Source organism: Gossypium arboreum, chromosome 3 (assembly GCF_025698485.1).
Source record: "Gossypium arboreum isolate Shixiya-1 chromosome 3, ASM2569848v2, whole genome shotgun sequence".
Lineage (NCBI taxonomy): Eukaryota > Viridiplantae > Streptophyta > Magnoliopsida > Malvales > Malvaceae > Gossypium > Gossypium arboreum.
The window spans coordinates 27,169,760-27,194,817 of NC_069072.1; the positions used below are offsets into that span (position 1 = coordinate 27,169,760).

Here is a 25,058-nt window from a genome sequence, read left to right on the forward strand (position 1 = left end):
CATGCAAAATATAAAAGACAGAAAATACAAAAGACATAATAGTGAAATGTGAAATTAATTTTATTTAATTATTCATTGTTCAAATAAATAGAAAACAGTTACATGTTTAATACAATATGGGCGCATTTCCCAATAGTAATGTCTCCTCCAAAATACACAAGCATATAATCTTTCGTTCTCCATAATACTTGAGTATATGCTTAATTGCTTGTTAGTGTCTTGGACTGGATTTGCTTGATACCGACTTACCAACCCCACTGTAAAATAGATATCCGAACGTGTGCATAACATAGCATACATGAGACTTTCTACTACCGAAGCATAAGGAACATTTCTCATGTTTTCTATTTCTTTCATTGTCTTAGGACAATCCTCTAAAGATAATATGAAATCTCGATATGGAAGGTTTATTTCCCTTCTTCGAATCGATCATTGTATAACGCTCCAACATCTTGTCTATGTATGAAACTTGAGACAGCTTCATCACTTTATTTTTTTGATCCCTTAGGATGCAAATACATAGAACAAAATTAGCTTTTCCCAAGTCCATATTAAACGTTGGGTTAGCCACAGTTTAACCAATGACAATTTTCCAACACCATTTCTAATGAGTAGAATGTTATCGACATATAAAATGAGAAAACCACCTTTTTATCCGCTAAACGTCTGTAAACACAATGTTCATCTACGTTTTGCTCCAATCCAAAAGTCTTGATCACCTGATCAAATATTTGATTCCATGAGTGGGATGCTTACTTAAGTCCATATATGAATTTAAGCAATTTGCAAACTTCATGCTCATTCATTTAGTTATATATTTAGTGGGTTGCATAATGTAGATGCTCTCTTCAAGATAGTAATTCAAAAACGTTGTTGTGAGATCCATTTACCCAGTTCTTGGGCTATGAATTCTACTATTGTGAATGATGTTACATATTGCAGAAGTCGTATACCCAACACATCAGGTTTCACTTCATTATATTTTTGAATTCAAGCTTTTACTTACATTAAAGTATATGAGTCATACATACATAGTCCATCATCCATTTAAGACTAATGTATGTCGCACTATGAACGTCACAAGTGAATAAAATCTATAAACGGATTCATAATCTACTGTACTTGGGTTCTGCCTAATGTACTCTCAATCTAGTCAGTCACATTTATGTCATTATCTTCTGAGAGTCATAGCTCCAATGCCCAAGATAAAGCATCTCCCCAATTAGGCTTAATAGATGACATATTATTCTTTCAATCAATTTGTTCATTTTTTACTAGACTAAGGACATATTTAGGTTCATCTACTGATACAAGCTGTCTTTCTGTATTACAATCCAACAATGTAATATCTCTTAGTATTAATTAAATGTTAGATAACCAATTATTCAATATTTACTTTCATTTTGCTTTGTGTGCAAAAACCATTGATGACAATACACAAAGGGTATTAATATAATTTATGAATAATTTTATTAAACCAATTTATTTGAAAACAGTACAAGTATATAAACAAATATACTACACTTAGGGCACCAAATCCATTAGATAGTTTATTGAACACAAGATTAGGAAATCACAATTCAATTGATGGTGGCTCTAATGCAAATGCTAATGGTTCAGGTTTGAATAAATGAGAAGAACTTGATGATCAACAAGTTGGTTTTCAAGGTTTTATTCAATCTAATGTAAAAGGATTCAATGCTGGTGAGAATTAAATAGAGGATGAGATAGTTATTGGGCCAACGGTAGGAATGAGATTTAGAAGCCTTGATGACATGTTCAATTTTTATCAACCGTATGTGAAGTTGAAAGGGTTTAGCATGGTGAAAAGGTCATTGAGTAAGAAAAAAAAAATCAGATGTTGTTAATTGTATATGAATAGCTTTTAATAAAAGTGGTAAAGCTAATAAAAGGAAGAAGAGCAAGGAAATTTCTTGTCCCGTGAAGGTGAATGTTGTTTTAGGAGTTGATGGAATGTGACATGTTAGTAGAGTAATCAGAAATCATTTACATGAACTAATTCCTAAAATGGCAAGACTAATGTCTAGACATAGGTATGTGTCTAATCAGTTAAAAAGAACCTTGGAGGCAAATGATATACTAGCCTTCCAATTTGCAAGAACGTTAAATTGATACAAGTTCAATCAATTGGACCATATCAAATGGAGCGTTTACTAGAGGATTATAGAAACTACATCCATAGCAACATAATGCTAATCATTGAAGAGAGGGATATTGAGTATTTGAGGAATTAAAAATAGTGAATGCATCCACCAGTTTGATTGAAATGGATCTGGAAGGTTGAAGAATATTATTCAGATCCATCCTTAGAGTAAAATTGCTTTTGTTTTCTTTTATGATATATTTAGTTTTGATACTATGTATCTTGTGAACATGTATAGAATGCCTTTTGCTTTATTTGTTAGAGCTAATCACCATGAACAATCTATCTTATTAGGTTTTGCACTGATTTCACGTGAAGATGTGGGGACATTTAAGTGGCTATTTAGTACTTGGATATCTGCCATGGGCGACATTTGTCCTACTTGCATTTTGATAGATCAGTGTGAAAGCACTAGAGCAATGATCAATGAAGTGATGTCAAACACAAAACATAATTCTACATATGGCACATTTATACTAAGCTGCTTAACAAGCTTAAGCATCATGCTCAGTATAAAGCAATTAAAAATGAATTCAAGGTCATTTTTTAGGAAAGTTTTCTTGTTAAAGAGTTTGAAAGCCTGTGGGGTGAGTTTCTGAATAAATATGGCTTGGATGGAAATGAATGGTTGATCAAGTTGTATGTAGGCAAAGCTAGGTTCCTCTTTATCTTAGCCATCTATCTTGGGTTGGAATGAAATCAACACAATGAAGCCAAGAAATGCATGCTTATTTCGATGGTTTTGTGAACAACAAGAATACCTTGTAGAATTTTGTTAAACAATACAAGTTGGCTCTCATGAGAAAGAGTTTCTAGTATAGTTTTGGTTAAAGAAAAATAGGACCAGATGTGAGTCTAGGTTTTTATGGGGGGAGCAGCTTGAAAGAGCTCTTACTTGTGATATTTTAATTTTAATTTCGCACATATTGCCTATGTGTTATTATTATTAGTTTCAAACTTTGTGTTTTATTATTTATTGTATGTTATTTTTAAACACACATTTGTGTTCAAAATATGTGGTTTCCACGCACATACGCGTGATATAAGATTTATAGTATAGATAATGTCACTGATTGTGTTTGTGTCATAAGTCAACTCGATATTTAATTTTTAAAAAATGAAATTTAATATTGATTGTTCTCCTCAGTAACTTGATATTTTTTTAACATGCTATAAAAATGGCAATATTATAATAAACAATTGGAGTGCATTTAATATTCTTAATATGATTAATCGCCTATTTCAATTTTCTTTTACTCGTAAGTTAAACTATTTTTTATTTTAATTGCGTACATATTACATATGTATTGTTATTATTATTAGTTTCAAACTTTATGTTTTATTGTTTATTGTATGTTATTTTGAAACATACATCTGTGTGCTAAATTTGTAGTTTCGCATGCATACATGTGTGATAGAATTTCTAGTTATATATAAAAATTTAATAAATAAAATTTATAAAATTAAAATAATATAAATATATATTCTAGTTTTTTTTTAATATGGACAGACCTAAAATGAGTTTGGATTAACCATTTATAAATATGACAGACTTGACAAAATTTTAGACTCATATTTCAAGTTAGGTTGGATTCGGACAAGTATAATTGTTAATATCATACTTAAGTCCAACGTAAATCGACCCAACCAATGAATATCTCTAAATATGATGTGTTAAAAGAGTAACCCTTAAATTTCAATGACACGTTTTTTTAATATATATTTAAAATTTAATCTGTATATTTTAAATATATTTATATATCAAGTTGACATTTTAATGGTAAGCTGAAAATTAAATGGATGGAATACTAATATTTTAGTGATTAATTAGAAGAAAACCTCAAATGGAATTAACCCAAAAAAAAAAAAAAACCTCAAAACATTGACATCTAGACGGTTAAAGAAAAGCAGAATGAAGTTTGATATGAATATAGCAGTAGGAAGATGAAACAAAGACGGCCATCTACTATGATCTAAACCCAAGAGTCAGAGATGAATTAAACCTATTTATTTCCTTGGTCAATTTTCATCATATCATCACACGTCTTTGCTTAGCGCATGCAGGGAGAGTTGATTCAAAGACGCAATCCATATTTTTCCCTAATTTAAGAACTGTGAAAACCACCTTTCTAAAAGGAGTTTAGCAAATCTAGATCTGTATCTTTTAAATTAACTTAATCCAGGGATTGCCTTCACGGAAGCGCGTTACTTGACGCGCAACTCTGGTTTTGTGTTTTTGGACCCACCCAAAAGAGGAAAAAAACGGAGTTTACCCTTAATATCTTATTTTGGATCTAATTATCAGAATGCATAGACTTTGAATTTTTTTTTCTTTTATTTTTCATTAATTTTCATTAATTTATTTATCACTTATTTTAGGATGATTTCATAAACGTAAATTTAATAATTTAAAAATGAAAAATAAATAAATAAATAATAATTTTTTTTAAAGTTAGAGGGTAAAATGGATTATTATACCTTATCAGAAAAAAAACAAATCAAATCGTAAAGATCAGAAGATCCACAGATTGAAACTTCAAATGTTCTTTCTCTCCACCTAAGCCAAATCTAACCTGAAAGAGAAAAAATAGAATAAAAAACCCTAACCCTAGTTAACTCTTTCACCTCCAAAATAAAAAAGAATTCATTTCATCATCAAAACAAGCCAAGGATTTGAACATTTTACACAAACAAGCAAGAGAAAAGGAGAGAAAAGAAAAATGCTATAATCATTTTGATTGACATTACAGCAAGATAGAGTGAGAGAGAGAGAGGGAGAGAGAGAATTGAGCAAAAAACAAAAAACAAAAAAGAGCTTTACTGTGCTGATCTAGATTTTATCATCAATGGTTTTCAGTCTTGTGGAACCAGAGATCCGACCTTTCTCCTGTAACATCTTCAAAATCCAAATTCAACCCGGATTTCCTCATTCGACCGTCAACAAACACATATGCTCAAAAGTCAATCTTTGAATCTAATTTTACCACAATTTTTGAAGACCCTTAAAACACTTTTGTTATGGGAGCTGAAAGGAAATGGTTTTTCAGTCTTCTTTCCCTTACATTTCTCTCTGTCCTCCTCCTCGTACTTTACTCGATCTCACCTTTCAGCTCCCCTAGACCTTTCCCTTCACTAGTCCAACTCGGCCTTCCATATCCACCAGCTTTTGGGTATTATATATTTGGTGGAAAAGGTGATAAAGATCGGATCTTTAGGCTACTCCTTGCTGTCTATCACCCCAGGAATCGTTATGTATTGCATCTTGGAGCTGATGCCACTGATGGCGAACGGTATAGTTTGGTTGTGGCTTTGAAATCTGTGCCTGCTATTAGGAGCTTTTCAAATGTGGATGTTATAGGGAACCCTGATCGGTTTTCGTACATGGGTTCTTCGTATATTGCTTCCACTTTGCACGCTGCTGCTATTTTGATGAAGGTTGATCCTGGCTGGGATTGGTTTATTGCTTTGAGTGCTTTGGATTATCCCTTGCTTACTCAAGACGGTAAGCGATTTGGGTTCATTTTTAAAAAATTATTTATGTTGTTTTTCTCTTATATGGAGTAATTAGGTGAATTCAGAGAACAGTTTGACTTTGGATATACATGATCTTGATTTAATTGGAATTACTTGAAATTTTGATGAATTTGCATTGTCTCAGTTCATAATATACGGTTTGATACGAAATGGGACTTGAGATTTTCTGATTCTGGTGCTCTTTATGATGTTGGATTAGGATTTTCTGATTCTGGTGCTCTTTATGATCTTGGATTAGGCAGATGTTCTGAATTGGTTTAGGTTGCTTTTTCTGGGAAATTAGTATAAATTAACCACAATAGATAGTTGACTCCTAGTTGTAGTTGCTCTTTTGCTTGGATTTATTCTGCCAAAATTTGGTGCACCATTTCTAAATCTTAAATCTTTCCTACAGTCTAAAAATTGGATATGATTTGGGAATGTTGCATACGATTCGAGGAAAATTCTTGAATTTGATCATGTTTCTGACTAGTTACTATTGATTTTAAGTCAAATCCTGAAAATATATTAGATCAGAAAGCATCTAGTAAACACCCTGACTCTTGAAAAGAAGATTCTCTTTAAGGAACGAATTTTCCAGTACATATCCATATGTACATGACACTTAGGCTATCAAATTGAGAGACTGGATAGTGGAAACTGTGCAGTGGGGGATGACTGGCATATTTTTCTCTTAATGGGTGACTTCAGCATATTTATGTTGATGATTCATGAGGTTTCAGATCTGCTGATTTTGCTAGAACTTTTAATTTTGATGAAGGAAACTTTTGGACCAATTTTCTACCTGTAACAGTGGTTTGCTTATCCTATGCCCGAATGCTTAGATTTCTAGCTAGGCTTGTTTTTGATATGGTCAGATATAGTGGTTGATACATCAGTTTAGCAAACTATAGGTTGTTTTACATAGATCCTTAAGCTAATACACTTTAACATTTGGACATGGCAGATTCCCTTGTATCATTTTAACCCGAGATAATGTTAAATAATATAATTTCCTTTTCTAGCAGGAAATAGGTGATGTTTTTTTCGTCTACAGAAACTTTAGCTATAGATTGTATCTGTTTTGGTTAATCACCTACTTAAGGGCCCAAAAAGAAGTTAAATTCGTGGAGCTGAAAGTGCTATGATCGAGTTTCTGATGTTCTTTGCTTGTTTTATTATGCTTGGATGCTGAGTCCGGACAAAGTAACACTTTTGCAACTAGACAAATCAGGTCTATGAATATGGTTATTATGTACCTTTTCGCTTAACGTTCTATTGTTTCAAATACTTAACATGTTGAAACTAATATCTGAACAGATTCAAACTTCTGAAATAATGTGTGTTTATCGCCGCATCGTTGGTAGGTTATATTGAAAAACCTGATTTGGTTTTTGGATAGAGAAGCTTTAGAATGAATGAAATAGAAAATCCTAAACTTAATTCCCATGCCACATTCTTTGCTTCTCTGTAGCTCCAAACTTAAAAATATTCTCAAAGGAGGCAGGGGACAACCAATCATGCATTATTGGTGCCAAGCTTCGATGTCATATTGAACAAAATTTATGATGCCCTTCCTTTTACCTGCATTTCTTCTTTCAAATTTCAATGGCAGGAACACTATGGTTTCACCCTTTGTTACTTGTCTTATCTTTCTGTTGTTCTTATTGTTCTAACCTTTTTTTTTTTTTTTGTTTTTGTTTTTGTTTTTATTTCATATCACAGATTTGTCCCATGTGTTTTCATCTGTTAGGAGGGACCTCAATTTTATTGATCATAACAATGACCTTGGGTGGAAAGAGTAGGCAAACCCTTCTCATAAGATTTATAGATCATTCTCCTGTTATTGTAATTAAATCTAATCATATTGGTTCGTTCTTTATGCAGAGATCAACGGTTTCGGCCTATTGTTGTTGACCCGGGGCTTTACCTAGCAAGGAGGACCAAAATTTTTTATGCTACAGAGAAACGGGCAATGCCTGATGCTTTTAAAATATTCACAGGCATAGTTTGCAATCCGTATCATTGTCATCCGTTACTTTTCGTGAAATAAAAATCTATTTGTGACTGTTTTCTTCTACGGAGATGCTATCATTTACGGTTTGGCATTGGGTTGCAGGTTCGCCGTGGGTTGTGTTAAGCAGATCCTTTCTGGAATTTTGCATCTTTGGGTGGGATAATCTACCCCGGACACTTCTGATGTATTTCAACAATGTTATGTTATCTGAAGAAAGCTATTTTCATACTGTCATTTGCAATTCACCGGAGTTAAAGAACACCACTGTAAACAGTGATTTAAGATATATGATCTGGGACAATCCTCCAAAGATGGAACCCCACTTTCTCAACATTTCTGATTATGATCAAATGGCACAAAGTGGAGCGGCGTTTGCAAGAATGTTTAAAGAAGATGATCCTGTGTTGGACATGGTAGATGAAAAGATCCTCAAGCGCAAGCGAAACCAAGCTGCCCCAGGGGCATGGTGCACTGGCCGGAAGAGCTGGTGGAGTGATACTTGCTCACAGTGGGGTGATGTAAATGTCTTGAAACCTGGGCCTCAAGCAAAGAAGTTTGCAGAAACCATAACGAACCTTCTTGATGACTGGAATTCACAGTCGAATCAGTGCAGCTTAAGCAGGTGAATATTACATTACATAGACTCACTGCGTTGACCTTGGTTCAAAAGATAGATACATTCTTTTGGTCTGTATGTCTATTTTTCTGGGGGGTTTCCTCTGAAACACGGTTGAGAGAGAAACAAGTGAATTCATTTGAGGTTTTGGTCCACAATGTTGGCTTCCATTATTTTAATGGTGAAAAGCCACCCAGAAGTCATTGTTAGGAGGACTTTCCTCTTTGAGCTGCCATTTGCATGCTGTTGTAAGGTCTACCCCCTCCTTTCATTTGGCTGGCTGTGTTAGAAAGACAAATTCTTTCATTAAAATCTCTTCTCTGCCTCTGTTATTCTTCTTCATACCAGTAATTGGACGACGGTAATTGGTGGAAAGAAGAGTGTAAACTAAAGAAATCAAGCTGAGAAAAGCCTATTCTTAAGCTTAGTTATGCTAATCACCTATTCCGAACATCATGAACGTTGAGTGGGAGAAATTTATTTCTCTGTATTTAAGCAAAATGTTGAAAGGGTTAGCAACAAATAGGGTGATTAAAGTCATTCGAGCATTGTTAAAAACTGCTAAAGATACTAGTACAATAACAACAAATTTCATAAAAGGAGGTCACTCGGGTTGCCATTTACAAATTAAAATTCAAAATTGTCAAAATGATATACATGCCCCTTTGTAAACTTCGGCAGTTTGTGTATGCATTTTCTTCCCTCCCAAACCGACATTTTTTTTCCCAATGCAAAGGCGATTAGTGTGTGCTGCCTTTTAACTAAATTTTTCACTTCCAAGATTAACATTGCTAGCTGCAACGAAGAGTCTCCCTCCCATAGTCTTTACTAAGTTTAAAACTTTTGAAGATTAACATAATTATCCTTGCAAGCATATGAAGAGACTCCCTTATTGTGTATCAAGTTAAAATTTGCTAATTACGGATTTGACTTCCTCTTATTGTGTATAAAGGACGAATGAAAAATTGAAACAAGAATAGTAGCAGAGAAGGGTCGCATTCAAAAGCAATTCTGACGTGAAGGCATCTAATGAAACAAGAAGGAAGTAATGATTCATGCAATAATTCAAACACAATGGCCGAAGATTTCTACTAATTTTCGAAATTATCAGAGAATAAATAGATATTTACTTCAATACATTTTAAAAGGTGAATGATTTTTTATGATGTCCCCAAAAAAAAAAAAAAAAAACACCCCAAAGCGTCATAACCCATTCTGAAGCATTACGTTATTCCACAAACCATTATGTTTGTTCATTGAAATCATGCACCATCTCTAACTTCCTATCTTTAATGCCGAAATTTCCCTTATTCTTAAAGCCATCTCATTGTCTATTCTTTGCAAGCTTTTAACTCTACTTTTCTTCCAATTATCCTTCTCCCTCTCCTTCCTTTCGGTATCATGGCTATTAACATAGAAAAATCATTTAACAATATTGTCATGAGAGACATTGAAAACGAAATTGTACTGCACAGCTTTAACCCCAATGATATGATAGAATAAGAAGATTAGATTGTTATTTATAATAAAAAAAAATTATTTTTGATATGGAAATACTGATAAGACCTATGGTCCATATGTTGACAATGGTCCGATTAATCAAAGACTTTTTTGAGGTTCATGAGCTTGATGATAATCTATTCATGTTCCTGTTCATATGTGGATCTTAACGTAAACCCTTGCTGAATTACCATCTTCTCCTTAAAAAATAGGAAAGCATTAATATGATAACATTTGAATTCGAGGTAGAAATTCATAACATTCCTTTTCCACTACCGAAATAAGGAAAACCATAAATTGATTAGTGAGACTTATGTTTCAATGTTTCACTTTGAATCGTTTAGTTGAAAAGAGTTTATGAGACTTAAATTGCTTAAAACTCTATAGCTTTGATATACTTCAATTTGTACGTGTACACTTGGAGGTAGGGGTGGTCAAGTCATCTTCCCGAGTAATCAAAGTTGAGAATATCTACTCCTAATTGCATTTTAGCTTATGTGCTTTTTAGTTTCTCTTTGAGAATAAATTGCAAGTTAATGACTCTGTAATTTCTTTTGTCACAAACAGGTAGGAGGTGAGCCCTCAAACATGAAAATGAGTCTCCTTCGATTTCTGAATTTACTGTCAAAAACCCACAGAAAACCCATTGCTGCAGCTCTTTTCACACGATCACTCCCTACCTACTCAAAGCAATCCGTCGAACGTCGAATTTTCAATCGTAACTCACTTCCAGGCCATGAAACCTCATTTGTTTATTCCTCAACTCCTCATCATATCATCTATAGATCGATCCATGAGGATTTAACGCCGAAACATTTGTCTGTCGAACACTATGAAAAGAACCCTACAGAACCCAAATTCGAACAAGACGCTACCAGAATTTGCACACTCCTCTCCACCCACTCTGGTTCTCATGCCGGTAAATTGCTCGAAGATGCTTCAATTGAAGTGTCTCCTTCACTTGTTGTAGAGGTTTTGGAGAGGCTAAGCAATGCGGGTGTCATTGCTTTGTCATTTTTTACATGGGCAGAGAAGCAAAAAGGGTTTAAATATAACACAGAAAGCTACAATGCTTTGATTGAAGCTTTGGGTAAGATTAAGCAGTTCAAATTAATATGGAGTTTGGTGAATGAAATGAAGAGTAGAAAATTACTGAATAAAGATACTTTTGCATTGATCTCAAGGCGGCACGCAAGAGCCCGGAAGGTTGAAGAGGCTATAGAGGCTTTTGAGAGGATGGAAGAGTTCGGTTTCAAGCTTGAAACATCGGATTTCAATAGATTGCTTGATACTCTGTGTAAGTCCAGACATGTTGAGAAAGCAAACAAAGTGTTTGATAAAATGAAAAAGAGAAGGTTTGTTCCCGATATAAAGTCTTACACGATTTTGTTGGAAGGGTGGGGAAAAGAACACAACTTGTTGAGGTTAGACGAGGTTTACCTAGAGATGAAATATGACGGTTTCGAGCCAGATGTTGTGACTTATGGTATTTTGATCAGTGCGTATTGTAAGGCGAAGAAGTATGATGCAGCCATTGAGTTATTTCATGAGATGGAGGCAAAGAATTGCAAGCCAACACCTCATGTTTATTGTACTTTGATTAATGGATTAGGTTCAGAGAAGAGGTTAAGTGAAGCTCTGGAGTTTTTTGAACGTTTCAAGAGTTGCGGTTTTACTCCAGAAGCTCCTACTTATAATTCCCTTGTTGGGGCTTATTGTTGGTCAATGCGAATAGATGATGCATTTCAAGTGATAGATGAAATGAGAAAACATTCGGCTGGTCCAAATTCGAGAACTTACGATATAATTCTTCATCACTTAATAAAGGCTCGGAGGACGAATGAGGCTTACTTCAGATTCCAGAAAATGTCGAATGAGCCGGGCTGTGAGCCAACTGTGAGTACTTACGAAATTATAGTAAGGATGTTCTGCAACGAGGATCGAGTGGATTTGGCAAAGCAGGTTTGGGATCAGATGAAGGTCAAGGGAGTGCTTCCAGGGATGCATATGTACTCTGATTTAATTACCAGTTTGTGTCACAAGGACAAGTTAGGTGAAGCTTGCAAATATTTTCAGGAAATGTTGGATGCAGGTATTCGACCTCCGGCCAAGATGTTTAGTAATCTGAAACAGGCTCTACTTGATGAGGGGAAGAAGGATGAAGCTTTAAATTTGACTCGGAAAATCAATAAGCTGAGGGGAACTCCGTTAGTTGTTCGAGACCAGAAGTGAGAAAGAATGTGAGCTGTATGCTGGTGCCCTTCAGGTTCATACAGCACCTTCAATGTTTCCTAGTGACAGAATCTGGGCTACTATTTGGTATCTGGTAGCTTTGATAAGAATCAAAATGTGCGGCTTTGTGGCAATTTCTTTTATCCTTACCTTGGCTATTTACATGTTGAAAATTTTGCAGTTTCAAAGCTATGGTCTCGGATTCAGTTTGTATCTGGAAAGACAGTGTCCAAGGCTTTGCAGTAAGTCATCTTTTATATATGCCAAAAACTACATCCTTTTAGCCTCTTCAATATTGTTTCTTCGAATCATGCTCAGTAAGGGGGGCTATCTGAATATCCAATATCCTTTTTAGATATTAGATTGCATCTATCCTTATGCTCATATATGAAATTTAAGTACGGAAAAATATTGCTGAAGTATTTATTGTCTTCAATTTTAGAAGTATATTCCCCTCTCAATTCGGATAACTTGTAAATTACTGATAATCCAAAATCTTATCACCTCTAAGGTTCAGATTGAACAAAGGGGAGATGGCAGGTTGGGTTGCCTTTTATCTCATCTTTCACTTTCTCAATCAAGCCGGACTCTCTCTTCCTTTCAATCTCATCACCTTCTCTGACTAATATGTTTTAGTTTTTGCCTTTGTAATTGGTAAATCTATATGATTTTGATGGAAGGTATAAGGAGCTTTGAAAATGGTTCTACTGGCCAGAATCTAGACTCCGCAATTTTTCTCTGCAAGCTATGCATATTGAGTGGTTAGTGCAATGAATGATTCAATTGTGGTGAGAGCTTGAGATGTAAGCCATTAGCAAGATTTAATTATCTTTTCTTTTGGATTAAACTGCTTTTTTCAAAGGTGTAATCGACTCTAGAAGATGAAAAGGGGTTGCCAAGGCTCATATTTAAGGCATTTGATGAGTTTGAGCAGTTATCAACTGAATGAAATATGCCATACCAATGGAAAATGACATAAGAGTAATTACTAGAGTTTGGGAGCACTATAAACCATGAAATCGTCCTCCGATTGGCCTTACATATAGCGAAGAAGACTTAGACTTTACGTAAGCTATATAGAACGGAAAGGGTCCTTGTTTCACCTAAAATTATTCAATATTAGACCCCATTTCATTAAATGTATGTTTCTTTGAGGAATATATTGAAAACTAAAATGGTTTTTTAAGGATCATGTATTAATTACTTAATCAAATTCAGATGTAACCTTATTTGATTTTAAGCCCTTTCATGTTTTACATAAAACTAAAACAAAGCTAAAACTGGCTGGAATAAAAACCAAGAGAGCTACTTTGATCAAATAATAATGTGAAACTTGCGGCTTTCTATCTCCATCACATCCATATATCCTCCCCAATATAAATACCAACAAAGAAAACAGAAGCAGTAGTTCACACATTTTGCTTCGAAGATTGCGCTCAAAATCAGGTGAATTCAAACGGTCAAATCTACGACTTACAAAAATCCACACTATATATTTGAATTAAGCTACATGTAAATGAAAATAAGATACTTGGCTAATTAAAACATGTGGCCTAATGTCTACACAATTCGTTGATAGTGAGATATTTAAAGCTAGAAACAGGATAGTTACATGGCATAAGCTAGGTGTCAATTGAAAGCTTAGTGTGGCAATTGAAGGGGTTATGCGTCGATACAACTTTCACTTCATGCTTGGTCTTTGACCAGCTACAAAAAGGGACAAAAATAATTTGCTTTTAAATTTTTGAAACTTAGCTACTGAATAAGTAGCTTGCACCGAACTAAGTAAAACAATAATATAGTTTCTAATATTGCTGTCAACTTCTAGCATTTTTATGCCGTGAGTTGCTGCCACTATTCTTTAAGCTACTACTGGAACCGATCATAGCAACTGATTGTTGCTGCCTCCACAGAATACAACAGGTGTTTGTTGCTATGTTTTGGTATATTTTGTTGTTTAAAATTGTAGCTTTATTAGTTGAATTAATGTTGCCCATCTGGTGAATTCTTCAGTTGTCAAGAGAATGGGGAAGGAAGGGAGAAAACATAGGAAACATTTGCATTTTCTTTTCGCCGTATATCATACACCGCATAGGAGTTTTATGTTTTATAGATCTTGGTCTTAACCTTGCTTGGGTTATTTGGCCCGGACATTCTCATATATAATGGTAGGCAAATTTAAGGGATTACTAATACCTTTGTTGTAAGGTTGTTCTCCATTGTTTTATGTGAACATCTTTTTCTATTATGAACTCCATTGTAAGAAGTTCCGTATTGGTGTTATATCAGGTTTGGAGTTCTAAACTGGTCATAGGCTGCTAATGGTCCTTGACTGCTGATAGTCTTGAAATCTCTTACGAGGTGATCTTTGTGGAAGGTTGCTTTGGCCAATGTCAGGTTTGGAGTTCTAAACTAGTCCTTGGTTGTTGATGGTCCTTGGTTGCTTATAGTCTTGAAATCTCTTACAAGGTGATCTTTGTGGAAGGTTGCTTTGGCCAGATGCTAATATGGAGAAGTTAGCACGGATTTTTCTAACCTCATCTCATTCTTAAAATTTGTGCACCATTTTATAGAGATGGGAGAGTTTGGTTAGAGGGTTCCCAATGATGATGCATCTTAGGTACTGATGAGAGGTCCCGACAATAGAGGCCTGAATGGCCCATTCATCAGTGACTTCCTTTGTTGTCATGCTGGAGCACTAAATATTTTAACGTAATCACATAGGGATTCATTCACTTCTTACTGGATGATTATCAAATATGCCGGGGATTGTTGGAGTGTCTTGTTGGCTAAAAAAAGGGTCATGACCTGCTCAACTAACTAATCAAAAGAATGGATTGATCTTCAAGGTAGTGATAGGTACCATTGTCAGGCTATTGTGAAAAAGTCATGGAAAGGGCTCTACACTTCACTCCATCAGATGCTCCTAGTATATTCATGTAGTTATTATACCGGGCCAAGTGGTCTTTTGGATCTCATAATTCGTTATATCAGAACTTCATAAACTTGAAAGGTAGATGCGATTTTCTAGAACTTTGGGTGCCAATGGTCCATTGGAGTAATTCTAGATAGATTTGTTTAATCTTCCCTTTTTTACCTTTTGTATTAGCTTAGCCTTAAAAACTTTGAGTTGTTTTTCCAAGGAGCTTAGGATGCCACCGAGAGGTCGACATTCCAAATTATTGTGCTTGTTATCCCCTTAGAGTGCAAATTGAGTTTCATGCTATTGAAGTTTTAGATTTTCTTTCCTCAAGTGCAACTTAGTTCTCAATAAGCTGCTCATTCTGAGTATTCTTTTGGTTGTTGTTCCTGCTACTTCTTGAATCAACGTTTTCTCTAAAAGAATTGCTTTTCCAAATGCCGTAGTTTCTCTTGAGTCTCTAAGTCATGATGCTAAGGTCCTGATGCCTGTTGGTGAGACCGCTATAGTAGAATAGGCGTCACGGTTGGGGGGTGAGGTGTGGCTGTAAGATAGGTTACAACTTTTTACAAATAGCGGGTTATATGGTCAAAAGGCCTAGGAGAAGTTACACTAGGCTGTGACGGAGGCACTACAACTGTTGAGGGAGTCAAAGTGGTTGGAAAATCATTTCCTATTGGTGTAACATGAACAGTAGGGTTGGAGTCTGATGGATTTTTTTAGAGCTTTCACTAGTTGCTCTAATGTAGAGAGGAGGACACTTGCAATTGCAAATGAGTTTCAACAAAAATGAAGGCAGAAGGAAGGTTTGTGTAGAGTTTAAACTAGTAGAAATACTTGAAACAGGTGAGATGGGAGCGTTGAGTGGAGTGAAAGAATTGACTTGGTCAGTCGGATTGTTGGTCTGGTTAGGTTGATCATTTGAGGACACCATGTCTTTGACGCTTACCACACCAATTGTTGATACAATTATACAAAAAGAGAAGAATATAGAAGAGATAAGAGTTATTATTGTGGATGCCATTCATCCAGTCATTGTAGGTAGCCGAAGGTTCTGGAAAGTGATAGTGTAGAGAACTTGAAGGTTGAGGGCTAAAAAGGTGTTGGCAAGATGTAATCGTAGTGCTTTTGAAGGCTCGATCCATCTTCATCATTCTTGAAAGTATTTATAGGAAAAGATCATGTGTAATATGGGTGTTGGCAAGATGCAATCTTCGTGTTTTTGAAGGGTTAATCCATCTTCATCATTCTTGAAGGTATTTATAGGAAAAGATCATGTGTAATATGGTGTTAACATGTTGGACCTGCCATCTAGTCATCATTATGGAATGTGTAAGAAGAAATGTCTTTGATGAGATGAGGATGTTTATGAGAGGATAAAACCCTTCATTCATTCAGACTCTGATGAAATAAAGTAGTTGAGACCATATGATGTTTGGTGACCAATGGCTTCATGTTCTCAATGAATATTAGGCCATCTAAGGCCCAAGTAATCATCTCGGGAGGGTGAGCTTGCAGGTGATTTTCCTACTTGCTAAAGGCAAACTTACTGTTCAAGCATCTTTTTGGCCTATCACGTGTCCTAATGCAAATGGAAGTATAGTCGAGCCAAACAATAGACATTTTAACAATGTAAGAATTTCTAAAGAAAAGTTAGCAAAGTTAAGTAGGCAATAATAATAACACTTCTTGGTGTCAGAGTTTATGACTTATCTAGTAAATAATAGGCCTTGTACAATATGGAGGGCACGAGTGGGTCTATACTTGTACAGGTAGGGATACGTGAAAACTAAATACTTTCATTCTATTTTTTAATATAATTTTCCTGTTGTTTTTAAAATTAAAGTATCTTTTTATAAGGTTAACATATACAAATATATCTAAATTTGGAAATTTATATCTCCTTAATACTTAATTTTTTTTTTACTTAATTGGTACCTAAATCAACTTGATACTTTTTTTAAGTACTGATTAACATTGTAATAATACGTTAATGTGGCGTTGATGACCAATAGTGTAGCGACATGTGGTAGCCTCAAATTTTGATACATGGTAAAAAAATTACAGTGTTTTAATATTCTTTGTTTTTAAATTTTTTTGCCACTTGTCAAAATATAAGGTTGTCATGTGTCAACATGCTATTGGCCATCGTTATATTTAACGTTAATAATGGCAATAAGAATGACCGCAAAGTAATAAGAAAGAAAAATAAGAACATACAAATTTTACGTAGAAAACCCTTATCGGGAAAAACCACGGGCAAATGAGGAGAAATTCTCTAATGTTGAAAAACCACATGATACAAGAGGAGTTTCACTATATTTATTTAAGGGTTAAACAACTCTATTATAATCAATGTCTAATAGAAGAAGTTTAGTCTTATATGGATTCAACTTGTGTAGCATGGTCCGTATAGCGAGGGCTCCGCCCTAGCACCCCCAGTCCCGTTTGGTGCTTAATGGGGATCTAAAGGTGGGCTACAATCTTTCGCCCCTACAAATCCCCCTATTTTTCCTCTCTATTTTATTTCTTTAACAAGTGACAGGATTCGGGTTACACAACTGTAACAAAACATCAATGTCATGTTAGTGTATTTCAATGACATTAGTCAAGTACCTAAAAAAATACTAAGTTGATTTGCGATTTCCAAGTTTAAGTACCAAGTAGATATAAATTATCAAGTTCATGTGTCTCGATATATGTTAACCTTTTTTTATATTCATTTTAGGGTCCGTAAATATATTTTTTAGAGATTCCTGACTGTCTTTCCAATAATGTCATCTTTATAGTTCAAAATTGACTTTTTTTCTCAAACACTAGAATGCATCTTACTTCTGCTTTCAACATTTGTTGATTAAAATCTTATAAAAACACAAATTTATTTTTTAAAATGGGAATATGTGTTCAATCTTCATCTTGTGCTCGAATCTAATTGCGCACCTGTAATTTCAAAACTTCATTCTAGTTTGGATGATATTTCTTTCTTGGGCTCTTACATGTATGAGGCTCATTTGTTTAAACGTTTATTTTTGTCTTTTGATTTTCTTATGTAGTCCATTTGGGTAATAGGACTGTCGATCGTTTAAATTGGCTAGGACTTAAGACTTTTAATGATTTTACTTTTAATGTGGATTTTCTTGATGAGATCCACGAATTTGTGATTGTTGATACTACCAGTTTTTGGCTATTTCGACCTTCTACCTAAAAAAATCCAAAGATAAGGTAGGCTAGAAAGGAATTTTATAGATTGAACGAATATTTTATTATCTAAAATTTTTATCAAACTAAAATTTCATTATCCAACTATCAACATATGCCAAAATGAAATATTCTAACCAATTTTTCAAAACCGAACTAATGGTCGAATTGATCATGTAACTTCCCTAACCTAGCGTAAACAGTAGACTAGAATTCGAGAGATTACATTAACCATCGAAGTGGCTTGGCCTTTATCAAAATCAATTTTCATTTAAAACTCTAGTTTATTCAGGTGATTTACAATTTATATTCTAGTTAAACTTATTAGAGTTAGCAACAGAATTAAAACGTAAGTCTTTTTAAAAAAACAATTCGGTTTAATCAAATATTAACAATTAATAACCTAATTCTTATAACCTATACTAAATTGGATGCATCTAACAATTAAATTAAAACTAAACCCAAACCACGGTTCACAATAACAGAAAACGAAAAATAACTCTACCTCTTAAGGAATTAAAAATAATAACATTAACGGAAATAAAGATGAAACAACAGTTGAGACCATCCGAGTGTCATGTCTGCGTCCTAGCCTAAAGGGCTATATGTAAAGATGAAAATTAGGGGGAGTGAGCTATGGAACCAAATCATACATTTATTTTTTAAAACATTAAATAACATCCTACCTCATTATCAAGAATAACAATCAGTTATAATTATTTGGCAATTTCAAATACGGTAATTCGATGCTGCTACTTTAGTCAACTAATAGTAATATTCTCAAACATAGACAATCATTTAAATCAATTTCAAAGTTATTCATACTATTCACAAAAGATATATGCACATAAATCAGTTCAATCGTTTCATCAAGTAATTCAGTCATTTATGCATAAATTGTGAAACATGTCGTACAGAAATAGGTTTAAAAATCGGTTGTCGTACCCCTAACCACTAGCGCTCCAAATTGGGAGTTCCCTCAAACTCCCTCCACCATTACTCTAATTTGTGGACTTAATACCACATACGGATTCAGGTAATTACAGATAAAAGCTGCTAGTAACTGCGGAAACACGACCATTTTGCTGATAAGAGTTGTCAGAGGGATCGTGAGAGCATAGTGAAAACGTCGCAGTCAGGGTTTGCTATAACTGTGGGTACACAGCGAGACCTTCGTAGTTGGAACTTGCTGTAACAGTGAGTACACAACAAACGTTTAAATGCATATATACTGCCAGTTCTTCCTCTAATCATATCAACCCAACCCATGCAAATGTAATATAAATACATTCCAAGACATTCAATCAATATATCGTTTACTTTTTATCTCATAACCAATCAATGACCATCATGAATAAATTAGGCATCCATTTTGCCAACAATTTAGGCATTCAGATCATTCAATTGGGTATTCATAAAATACATGTAACATTATTCACTATTCAAGCAATCAATCAAGAGTAATTCAATTAGTAAATTTAATCATCCATATATCTCATTGTTCTATTCCTAATCTAGGACCTAATTACAAAATCTATTTCTCTAAATGTCATTAAAAATTAATCAAAGACTAATTTGAAAAAAATAATAAAGAATATGACAAACCTGTAATTTTGAGATTTAGGGGCCACACGGTTGTGTGAACAAACAGCGTGGAGAGCCCTAGACCATGTGCGATACGTCGTGCAAAGGCAAAATAAAATGCAAGGGCCACAGAACCGTGTGGGGAGACTCAGACCGTGTGAGAAGTGGAGTTTTGGGATTTTAAGGGGGACATGGCCGTGTGTGAGGCCGTGTGATCCACACGGACTAGCCACACACCCGTGTGTAGAGGTGAGCAAAACTCAATTCAACTCGAAAAATTTTGAATTTTGAGTTAAATGAATCGAGTTATTCGAGTCAACTCAATTTTTTTTGAATTTCGAGTTGAATCGAGTTAAATTTTCGAATTCGAATAACTCAAATAATTTGAATAAACTGAATATCAAACTATAATATTTTACATTTTGATAATACTCTAGAATTACATATTTTTATATATTAATTATATGTTTATTTTAAGTATGATCCTACTAATTTGAGTTATTTATGGCTTTTTATCTTATAGGGACTAAATTGAAGACAAAAGGAAATTTAGAGGCTAAAAGCGTGAATTTAAAGATAAAATGGCCCAACATGCAAGAGGTGGTGTCGAAAATATAAATTGTGGAAGATTTGGGGCAAAAGTGCAAAGAAGAGATTTTATAGCACAAGACTCTATTTAAATTCTAATTATATTAGGATAATTATTAAGGATTATTATTTAGAATTAATTTTAGCTTTTATCTTTATTTATCCTAACTTTTATCTTTATTTATCTTTAATTATCTTTTTTTATTTGTATTTATCTTTTAGAATTTAATTAGGAATAGAATAAGTTTCCTAGTATTATAAATAGGGGATGGTGTGATACAAATTTCACTCATCTTTTCTGTAAACACTTTCTCCCCCAAAAAGTTTAGCCTTATTTCCTTTCATATTATTCAATAAAAATTCTATTTCCATTACATTTATTTCTTTTTCCCCAAAAATCACGAGCCACTAAACTTATCTAGCTAAAGGTTGTCGAAATTCCCCAAAAAGGGTTCATGAGGCTTAGAATCCGTGCTTAGCCTTCTCAACGAGTATTCATCGTTTCTCCGCATTACGGGGCTAACGCTTCTGACCATATCCCTTAAAAGGTGATCTTTTCAACTTGTGCAAGAAACGACCGCTTTATATGTTTTGGGAAGGTTGCACAGTCGGTTTGTTAGCTTACTGCGTTAGAGGTTGGCGAGCCCAAGAGACAAAATAGCGTGGCATTCGCCATTGAGAAGTGATGATCTAGTATAAGATGGTCCCAAAAAAGCGATTGTTAACTAGAGTCAGGTTCCTTTAAATCATAAATCTAAAATCTAGGAGCTGGTGGTCGTAGGCATCCTCTTCCACTATAACTGGCTTATTCTGTTTGAGAAGGATCACCTAAAAGCTGATGATTGAACCCAAGGCGGATTGAAACAATCGGAGGTTAGAATCTTTCTATAAGAACTCTTTTTCCTTAACTCCATTTATCTCTACTTTTTTAATTTTAATTTTCGTAATTTCAATTCAATCAAAAATTTTAAGTCTGTATTTTTTTTTATCTTCTCCAGGTACGCAGGTTTCCTTGGGCACAATTCTGTCCGTGATTTCGGGGCAAGCACTTGTGCAAATCCAGTCCCTAAGGATTTGACCCTACTTCCCTCATACTATTTTTTTTCACTATTTTATAGGGATAAGATTTTTTGGTGCTTTCAACCACCGCATCAAATTTTGGCGCCGTTGCTCGGGACTGGTAATGTACTAATCTTGGTTCTTTATTTCTTATGACCAGATCTACTCCATGTATTTTTGTGTTTGATTCAGGCAAGAGCTAACCGCAAGGAGACAAAGTTACAGAAAAAGCAGTTAGGAGTGGTTGAGACTCAAAGTAACCCACCACCAGAAATCAAAGTCGACGATGAAGTTAAGTCTAGGGTTAACAAAAATACTACTCAAACACTTGAAAGCGAAAAAGTAAAAGTTGATTCACCAGAGGAAGTGCTTAACGCTAGGGTTAACGAAAACCCGAATCTAGCACATCAACCTATGGATCAAACGATTCAACAATTGGCTGAAGCTCCGGCAGAACAATCACCATTGTGCATCGTGTATCCTACTATGGATACTGATTTTGAACTGAAATTAGGTTTAATCCAGTTACTGCAAACTTTTCGTGGGTTGCAAAATGAAAATCCCCACAAATATCTGAAAGAGTTTCATATGGTTTGTCTTAGCATGAAACCTCGAGGGGTAACTGAGGATCAAATCAAATTGCGTGCTTTTCCTTTTCCTTAGCGGATTCCGCTAGGGAATGGTTGTTTTATCTTCCCCTGGATCTATTGCAACTTGGGCTAATCTTTCTCGTTTGTTTCTTAACAGTTTTTTCCAGCATCACATGCAGTTAAGTTAAGAATAGAGATAGTAGGGATACGGCAAAAAGAATCAGAGTCTCTTTACGATTATTGGGAGCAATTTAAGAAGTTATGTGCAAGTTGCCCACAACATGGTAAAACAGAACAGTTTCTACTCCAATACTTTTATGAAAGCTTGAAACCCATGGAGATGAATATGGTAGACGCAGCCAGTGGAGGAGCATTGGTCAACATGACTCCCCAACAAGCAAGGGACTTGATATCTACGATGGTTGCAAATACTTAACAGTTTCGAGCCAATCCTGAGCCCTCTAGAAAGGTTCACCAACTAAGTAATTCAACCTTAGAAGATAAGTTGATAGACTTACTAATATTGTGAATTCTCTTATTGTAGAAAAAACAAAACCAGCTCGATTATGCGGAATATGTGCTACACTTGAACATACAACTGATGTATGTCCTAGTTTGTATGATGATACTATAGCTCATATGGATGCTGTGGGAAATTTTCCTAGGCCATCACAAAGGCGATATGACCCCTACGCGAATACCTACAACCCAAAATGGAGAGACCATCCTAACTTGAGTTATGGGGCCAACCAACGGTATAACCAACCATATCAAAATTGGTTTCCACAACAGCCATGAGATTCAGGTAACTCTCTAGAAACCATGGTTAATAAATTAACAGCTAATGTCCTTGATTTCCAGCAGCAAACTCTTAATTTCTAAAAAGAAACAAAGGAGTTTCAATAGAAAACTGAGACGTCTTTAAGAGAATTGACCACATCAATTGAGAAAATGAATTCTCAAGGGAAGCTGCCATCACAAACGGAACCTAATCCAAGACAACACGCAAATGCAATGACGTTGTGAAGTGGAAAAGTACTAGAACCAATTCTTTATAGAAATCTTGGCCAAGATTCCACCCAAGAAAAGCACGAGAACTATAACAACCCTTACCCATATCCAAAGTCGGGACAGGGTTCGAGGCGTTACCAGACTTTAACACAAGCACACATACAAAACTGGACCATCAAATTTTTGTTCAAATCAATTTCATTCATACATATGCAAATTGTCCCTTATATGGGCCTACGAGGCCGCAAACATACATCGAAAGTGGTTTGGGACTAAACCAAAAACTTTAAAAAACTTTAGGATAACTTAGAAAACTTTTCTACTTTGGGGAGTCATACGCCTGTGTGGGTAGGCCGTGTGGTCACACACGACCGTATGGCTTGGGACACGCCCATGTCCTCAGCCTGTGTAACTCTTTGACTATGATGTCATCAACCAAATAAGGTCACACGGCCAAGTCACACGCCCATGTGCTTAGGCCATGTGGCGAATTAAATTCCAAAAATTAAGTGCAGACTTCACACGGCCTGGGCACACGCCTATGTCCTAAGGCTGTATCCTTCACACGGCTGAGACACACGGCCATGTCTCTGCCCGTGTGTTTACTATTGGGCATTTTGTTTTGCAGAATTATGGTGCAGGGGACACAAGGCCGGGTCACACGCACATGGGGCAGTCCGTGTGTCACACACGGCCTAGACACATGCCCGTGTGTCTAACTGTGTGGACAATTTCTAGGCTATTTTCCAAGCCATATGCCGTTCTTAAACACTCACATACTTACACTCCCTTCCTGGCATGCAACATGGCACATTTGATTACTCAAGCATTCACATTCATGGTTAAATTATGACTTGGTAATGTCAACATATCACCTATTCAAACTATCATACTTTCATATGGCATTCTACACCAATTTCATATTTGTCTATCATCTTTGCTAACCTACTTTCAAGTTACACATTTGTACCACATTTATTGTATTGCACATTAATCATATTTCATACACCAAACATACATGCCATCCATCACACTCATTAACCATAAGTAACTATAACCACATTAAATCATAAGCATATTTGAATGCATGCACCAATAATTAGGGTTATAACCCAAATAATCAATATGAGCCACCTCTCATGGACATATACAAAATAATCATAATACTTTCATGAGCCAACTCATTTGGCTAATCAATATGACACATAACTAAAAGACCAAGTCCCTATTTATGCCGTACTCAAAATGATATATTCAATTGATAGTGTGATCGAGGCTCTGACGTCTTTCGATCCCTGAGCTAGCTTGGCGACACTATAAGAAAAGGAAAAGAAGGGGGTAAGCATTAAAGCTTAGTAAGTTCACATGCAAATAAAATGCAACTTAAACAAGTATTAATCATACATTGAACATAATGAACATAATTTTGCATATTATCAAATCTCTTAAACTCATTCTTCATATATCCTAAACTATTCCTAAGGTTCAAACGGGATTCTTCGATACCACATTTCCATTGAGCTTGCTCGAAATGCCGATTTCAATATCCATAGTACTAATCACATGCTCATGGAATAATCAAGCATACTCATAATAGTAATAAAGCATTAAAATTCACTTGATATCAAAGCAATAGAAATATGACATAACATCTCATATGAACTTACCATACATGCAATATTAAAGCACTTAAAGTATGGCACATGCTGCAATATTTGCAAATGGACTTACCTTGATACAAAATGATAGAAACGACCCTAATCCTCGTAAACTTTGTTTTTCCCCCGATCAAGACCCGAATCACGTTTTTCTTGATCTATAATGCCAAATTCAACTTGTTCAATACATACATTGCTCATATAGACCCATAACACATACTTTGGTAAAATTACCTTTTTACCCTTAACTTTTCACTTATTTACACTTTAGTCTGTAGGCTCGTCAAATAAAATGCATGTTTTCTTGGTTACCAAAACCTAGTCGATTCATATTCTAACTCATATCAGCCCACATTTTCCTTTATTTCACATTTCTACTACTCATTTTTACACCTTTTACAAACAAGT

At 35.0% G+C, this 25,058-nt stretch overlaps 2 protein-coding genes across 4 annotated transcripts; both read left to right on the forward strand.

Moving 5' to 3' along the window:
* Positions 1 to 4,484: 4,484 nt before the first annotated feature.
* Positions 4,485 to 8,688, forward strand: LOC108476366 (beta-glucuronosyltransferase GlcAT14A-like). The gene is made up of 4 exons (XM_017778565.2): positions 4,485 to 5,666; positions 7,403 to 7,478; positions 7,565 to 7,680; positions 7,797 to 8,688. Exons 1-4 carry the CDS (start codon positions 5,183 to 5,185, stop codon positions 8,318 to 8,320), a joined length of 1,200 nt encoding a protein of 399 aa, XP_017634054.1. The 5' UTR covers positions 4,485 to 5,182; the 3' UTR covers positions 8,321 to 8,688.
* A 1,290-nt stretch (positions 8,689 to 9,978) lies between these two features.
* Positions 9,979 to 13,013, forward strand: LOC108474755 (pentatricopeptide repeat-containing protein At1g71060, mitochondrial). Of its 3 annotated transcripts, XR_008280013.1 has the most exons (3): positions 10,280 to 12,076; positions 12,224 to 12,284; positions 12,723 to 13,013. XR_008280013.1 is itself a non-coding variant. In XM_017776766.2 (2 exons), exon 2 carries the CDS (start codon positions 10,399 to 10,401, stop codon positions 12,040 to 12,042), a length of 1,644 nt encoding a protein of 547 aa, XP_017632255.1. In that variant the 5' UTR covers positions 9,979 to 10,270; positions 10,378 to 10,398; the 3' UTR covers positions 12,043 to 12,335. The 3 variants fall into 3 exon arrangements, 2 of the variants coding, with proteins under 2 accessions (XP_017632255.1, XP_052881575.1); XM_017776766.2 differs by lacking the exon at positions 12,723 to 13,013 and adding an exon at positions 9,979 to 10,270 and having other exon boundaries at positions 10,378 to 12,335; XM_053025615.1 differs by lacking the exon at positions 12,723 to 13,013 and having other exon boundaries at positions 12,224 to 12,335.
* Positions 13,014 to 25,058: the final 12,045 nt, after the last annotated feature.

Bases quoted from the DNA above. Each gene is read 5' to 3' on its own strand.
- LOC108474755 (XM_017776766.2), top strand. From the start codon at position 10,399: ATGAAAATGAGTCTCCTTCGATTTCTGAATTTACTGTCAAAAACCCAC.
- LOC108476366 (XM_017778565.2), top strand. From the start codon at position 5,183: ATGGGAGCTGAAAGGAAATGGTTTTTCAGTCTTCTTTCCCTTACATTT. The intron at 5,667-7,402 runs GTAAGCGATTTG...TTCATATCACAG, and splicing joins TCCCTTGCTTACTCAAGACG to ATTTGTCCCATGTGTTTTCA. The intron at 7,479-7,564 runs GTAGGCAAACCC...TTCTTTATGCAG, and splicing joins AATGACCTTGGGTGGAAAGA to AGATCAACGGTTTCGGCCTA.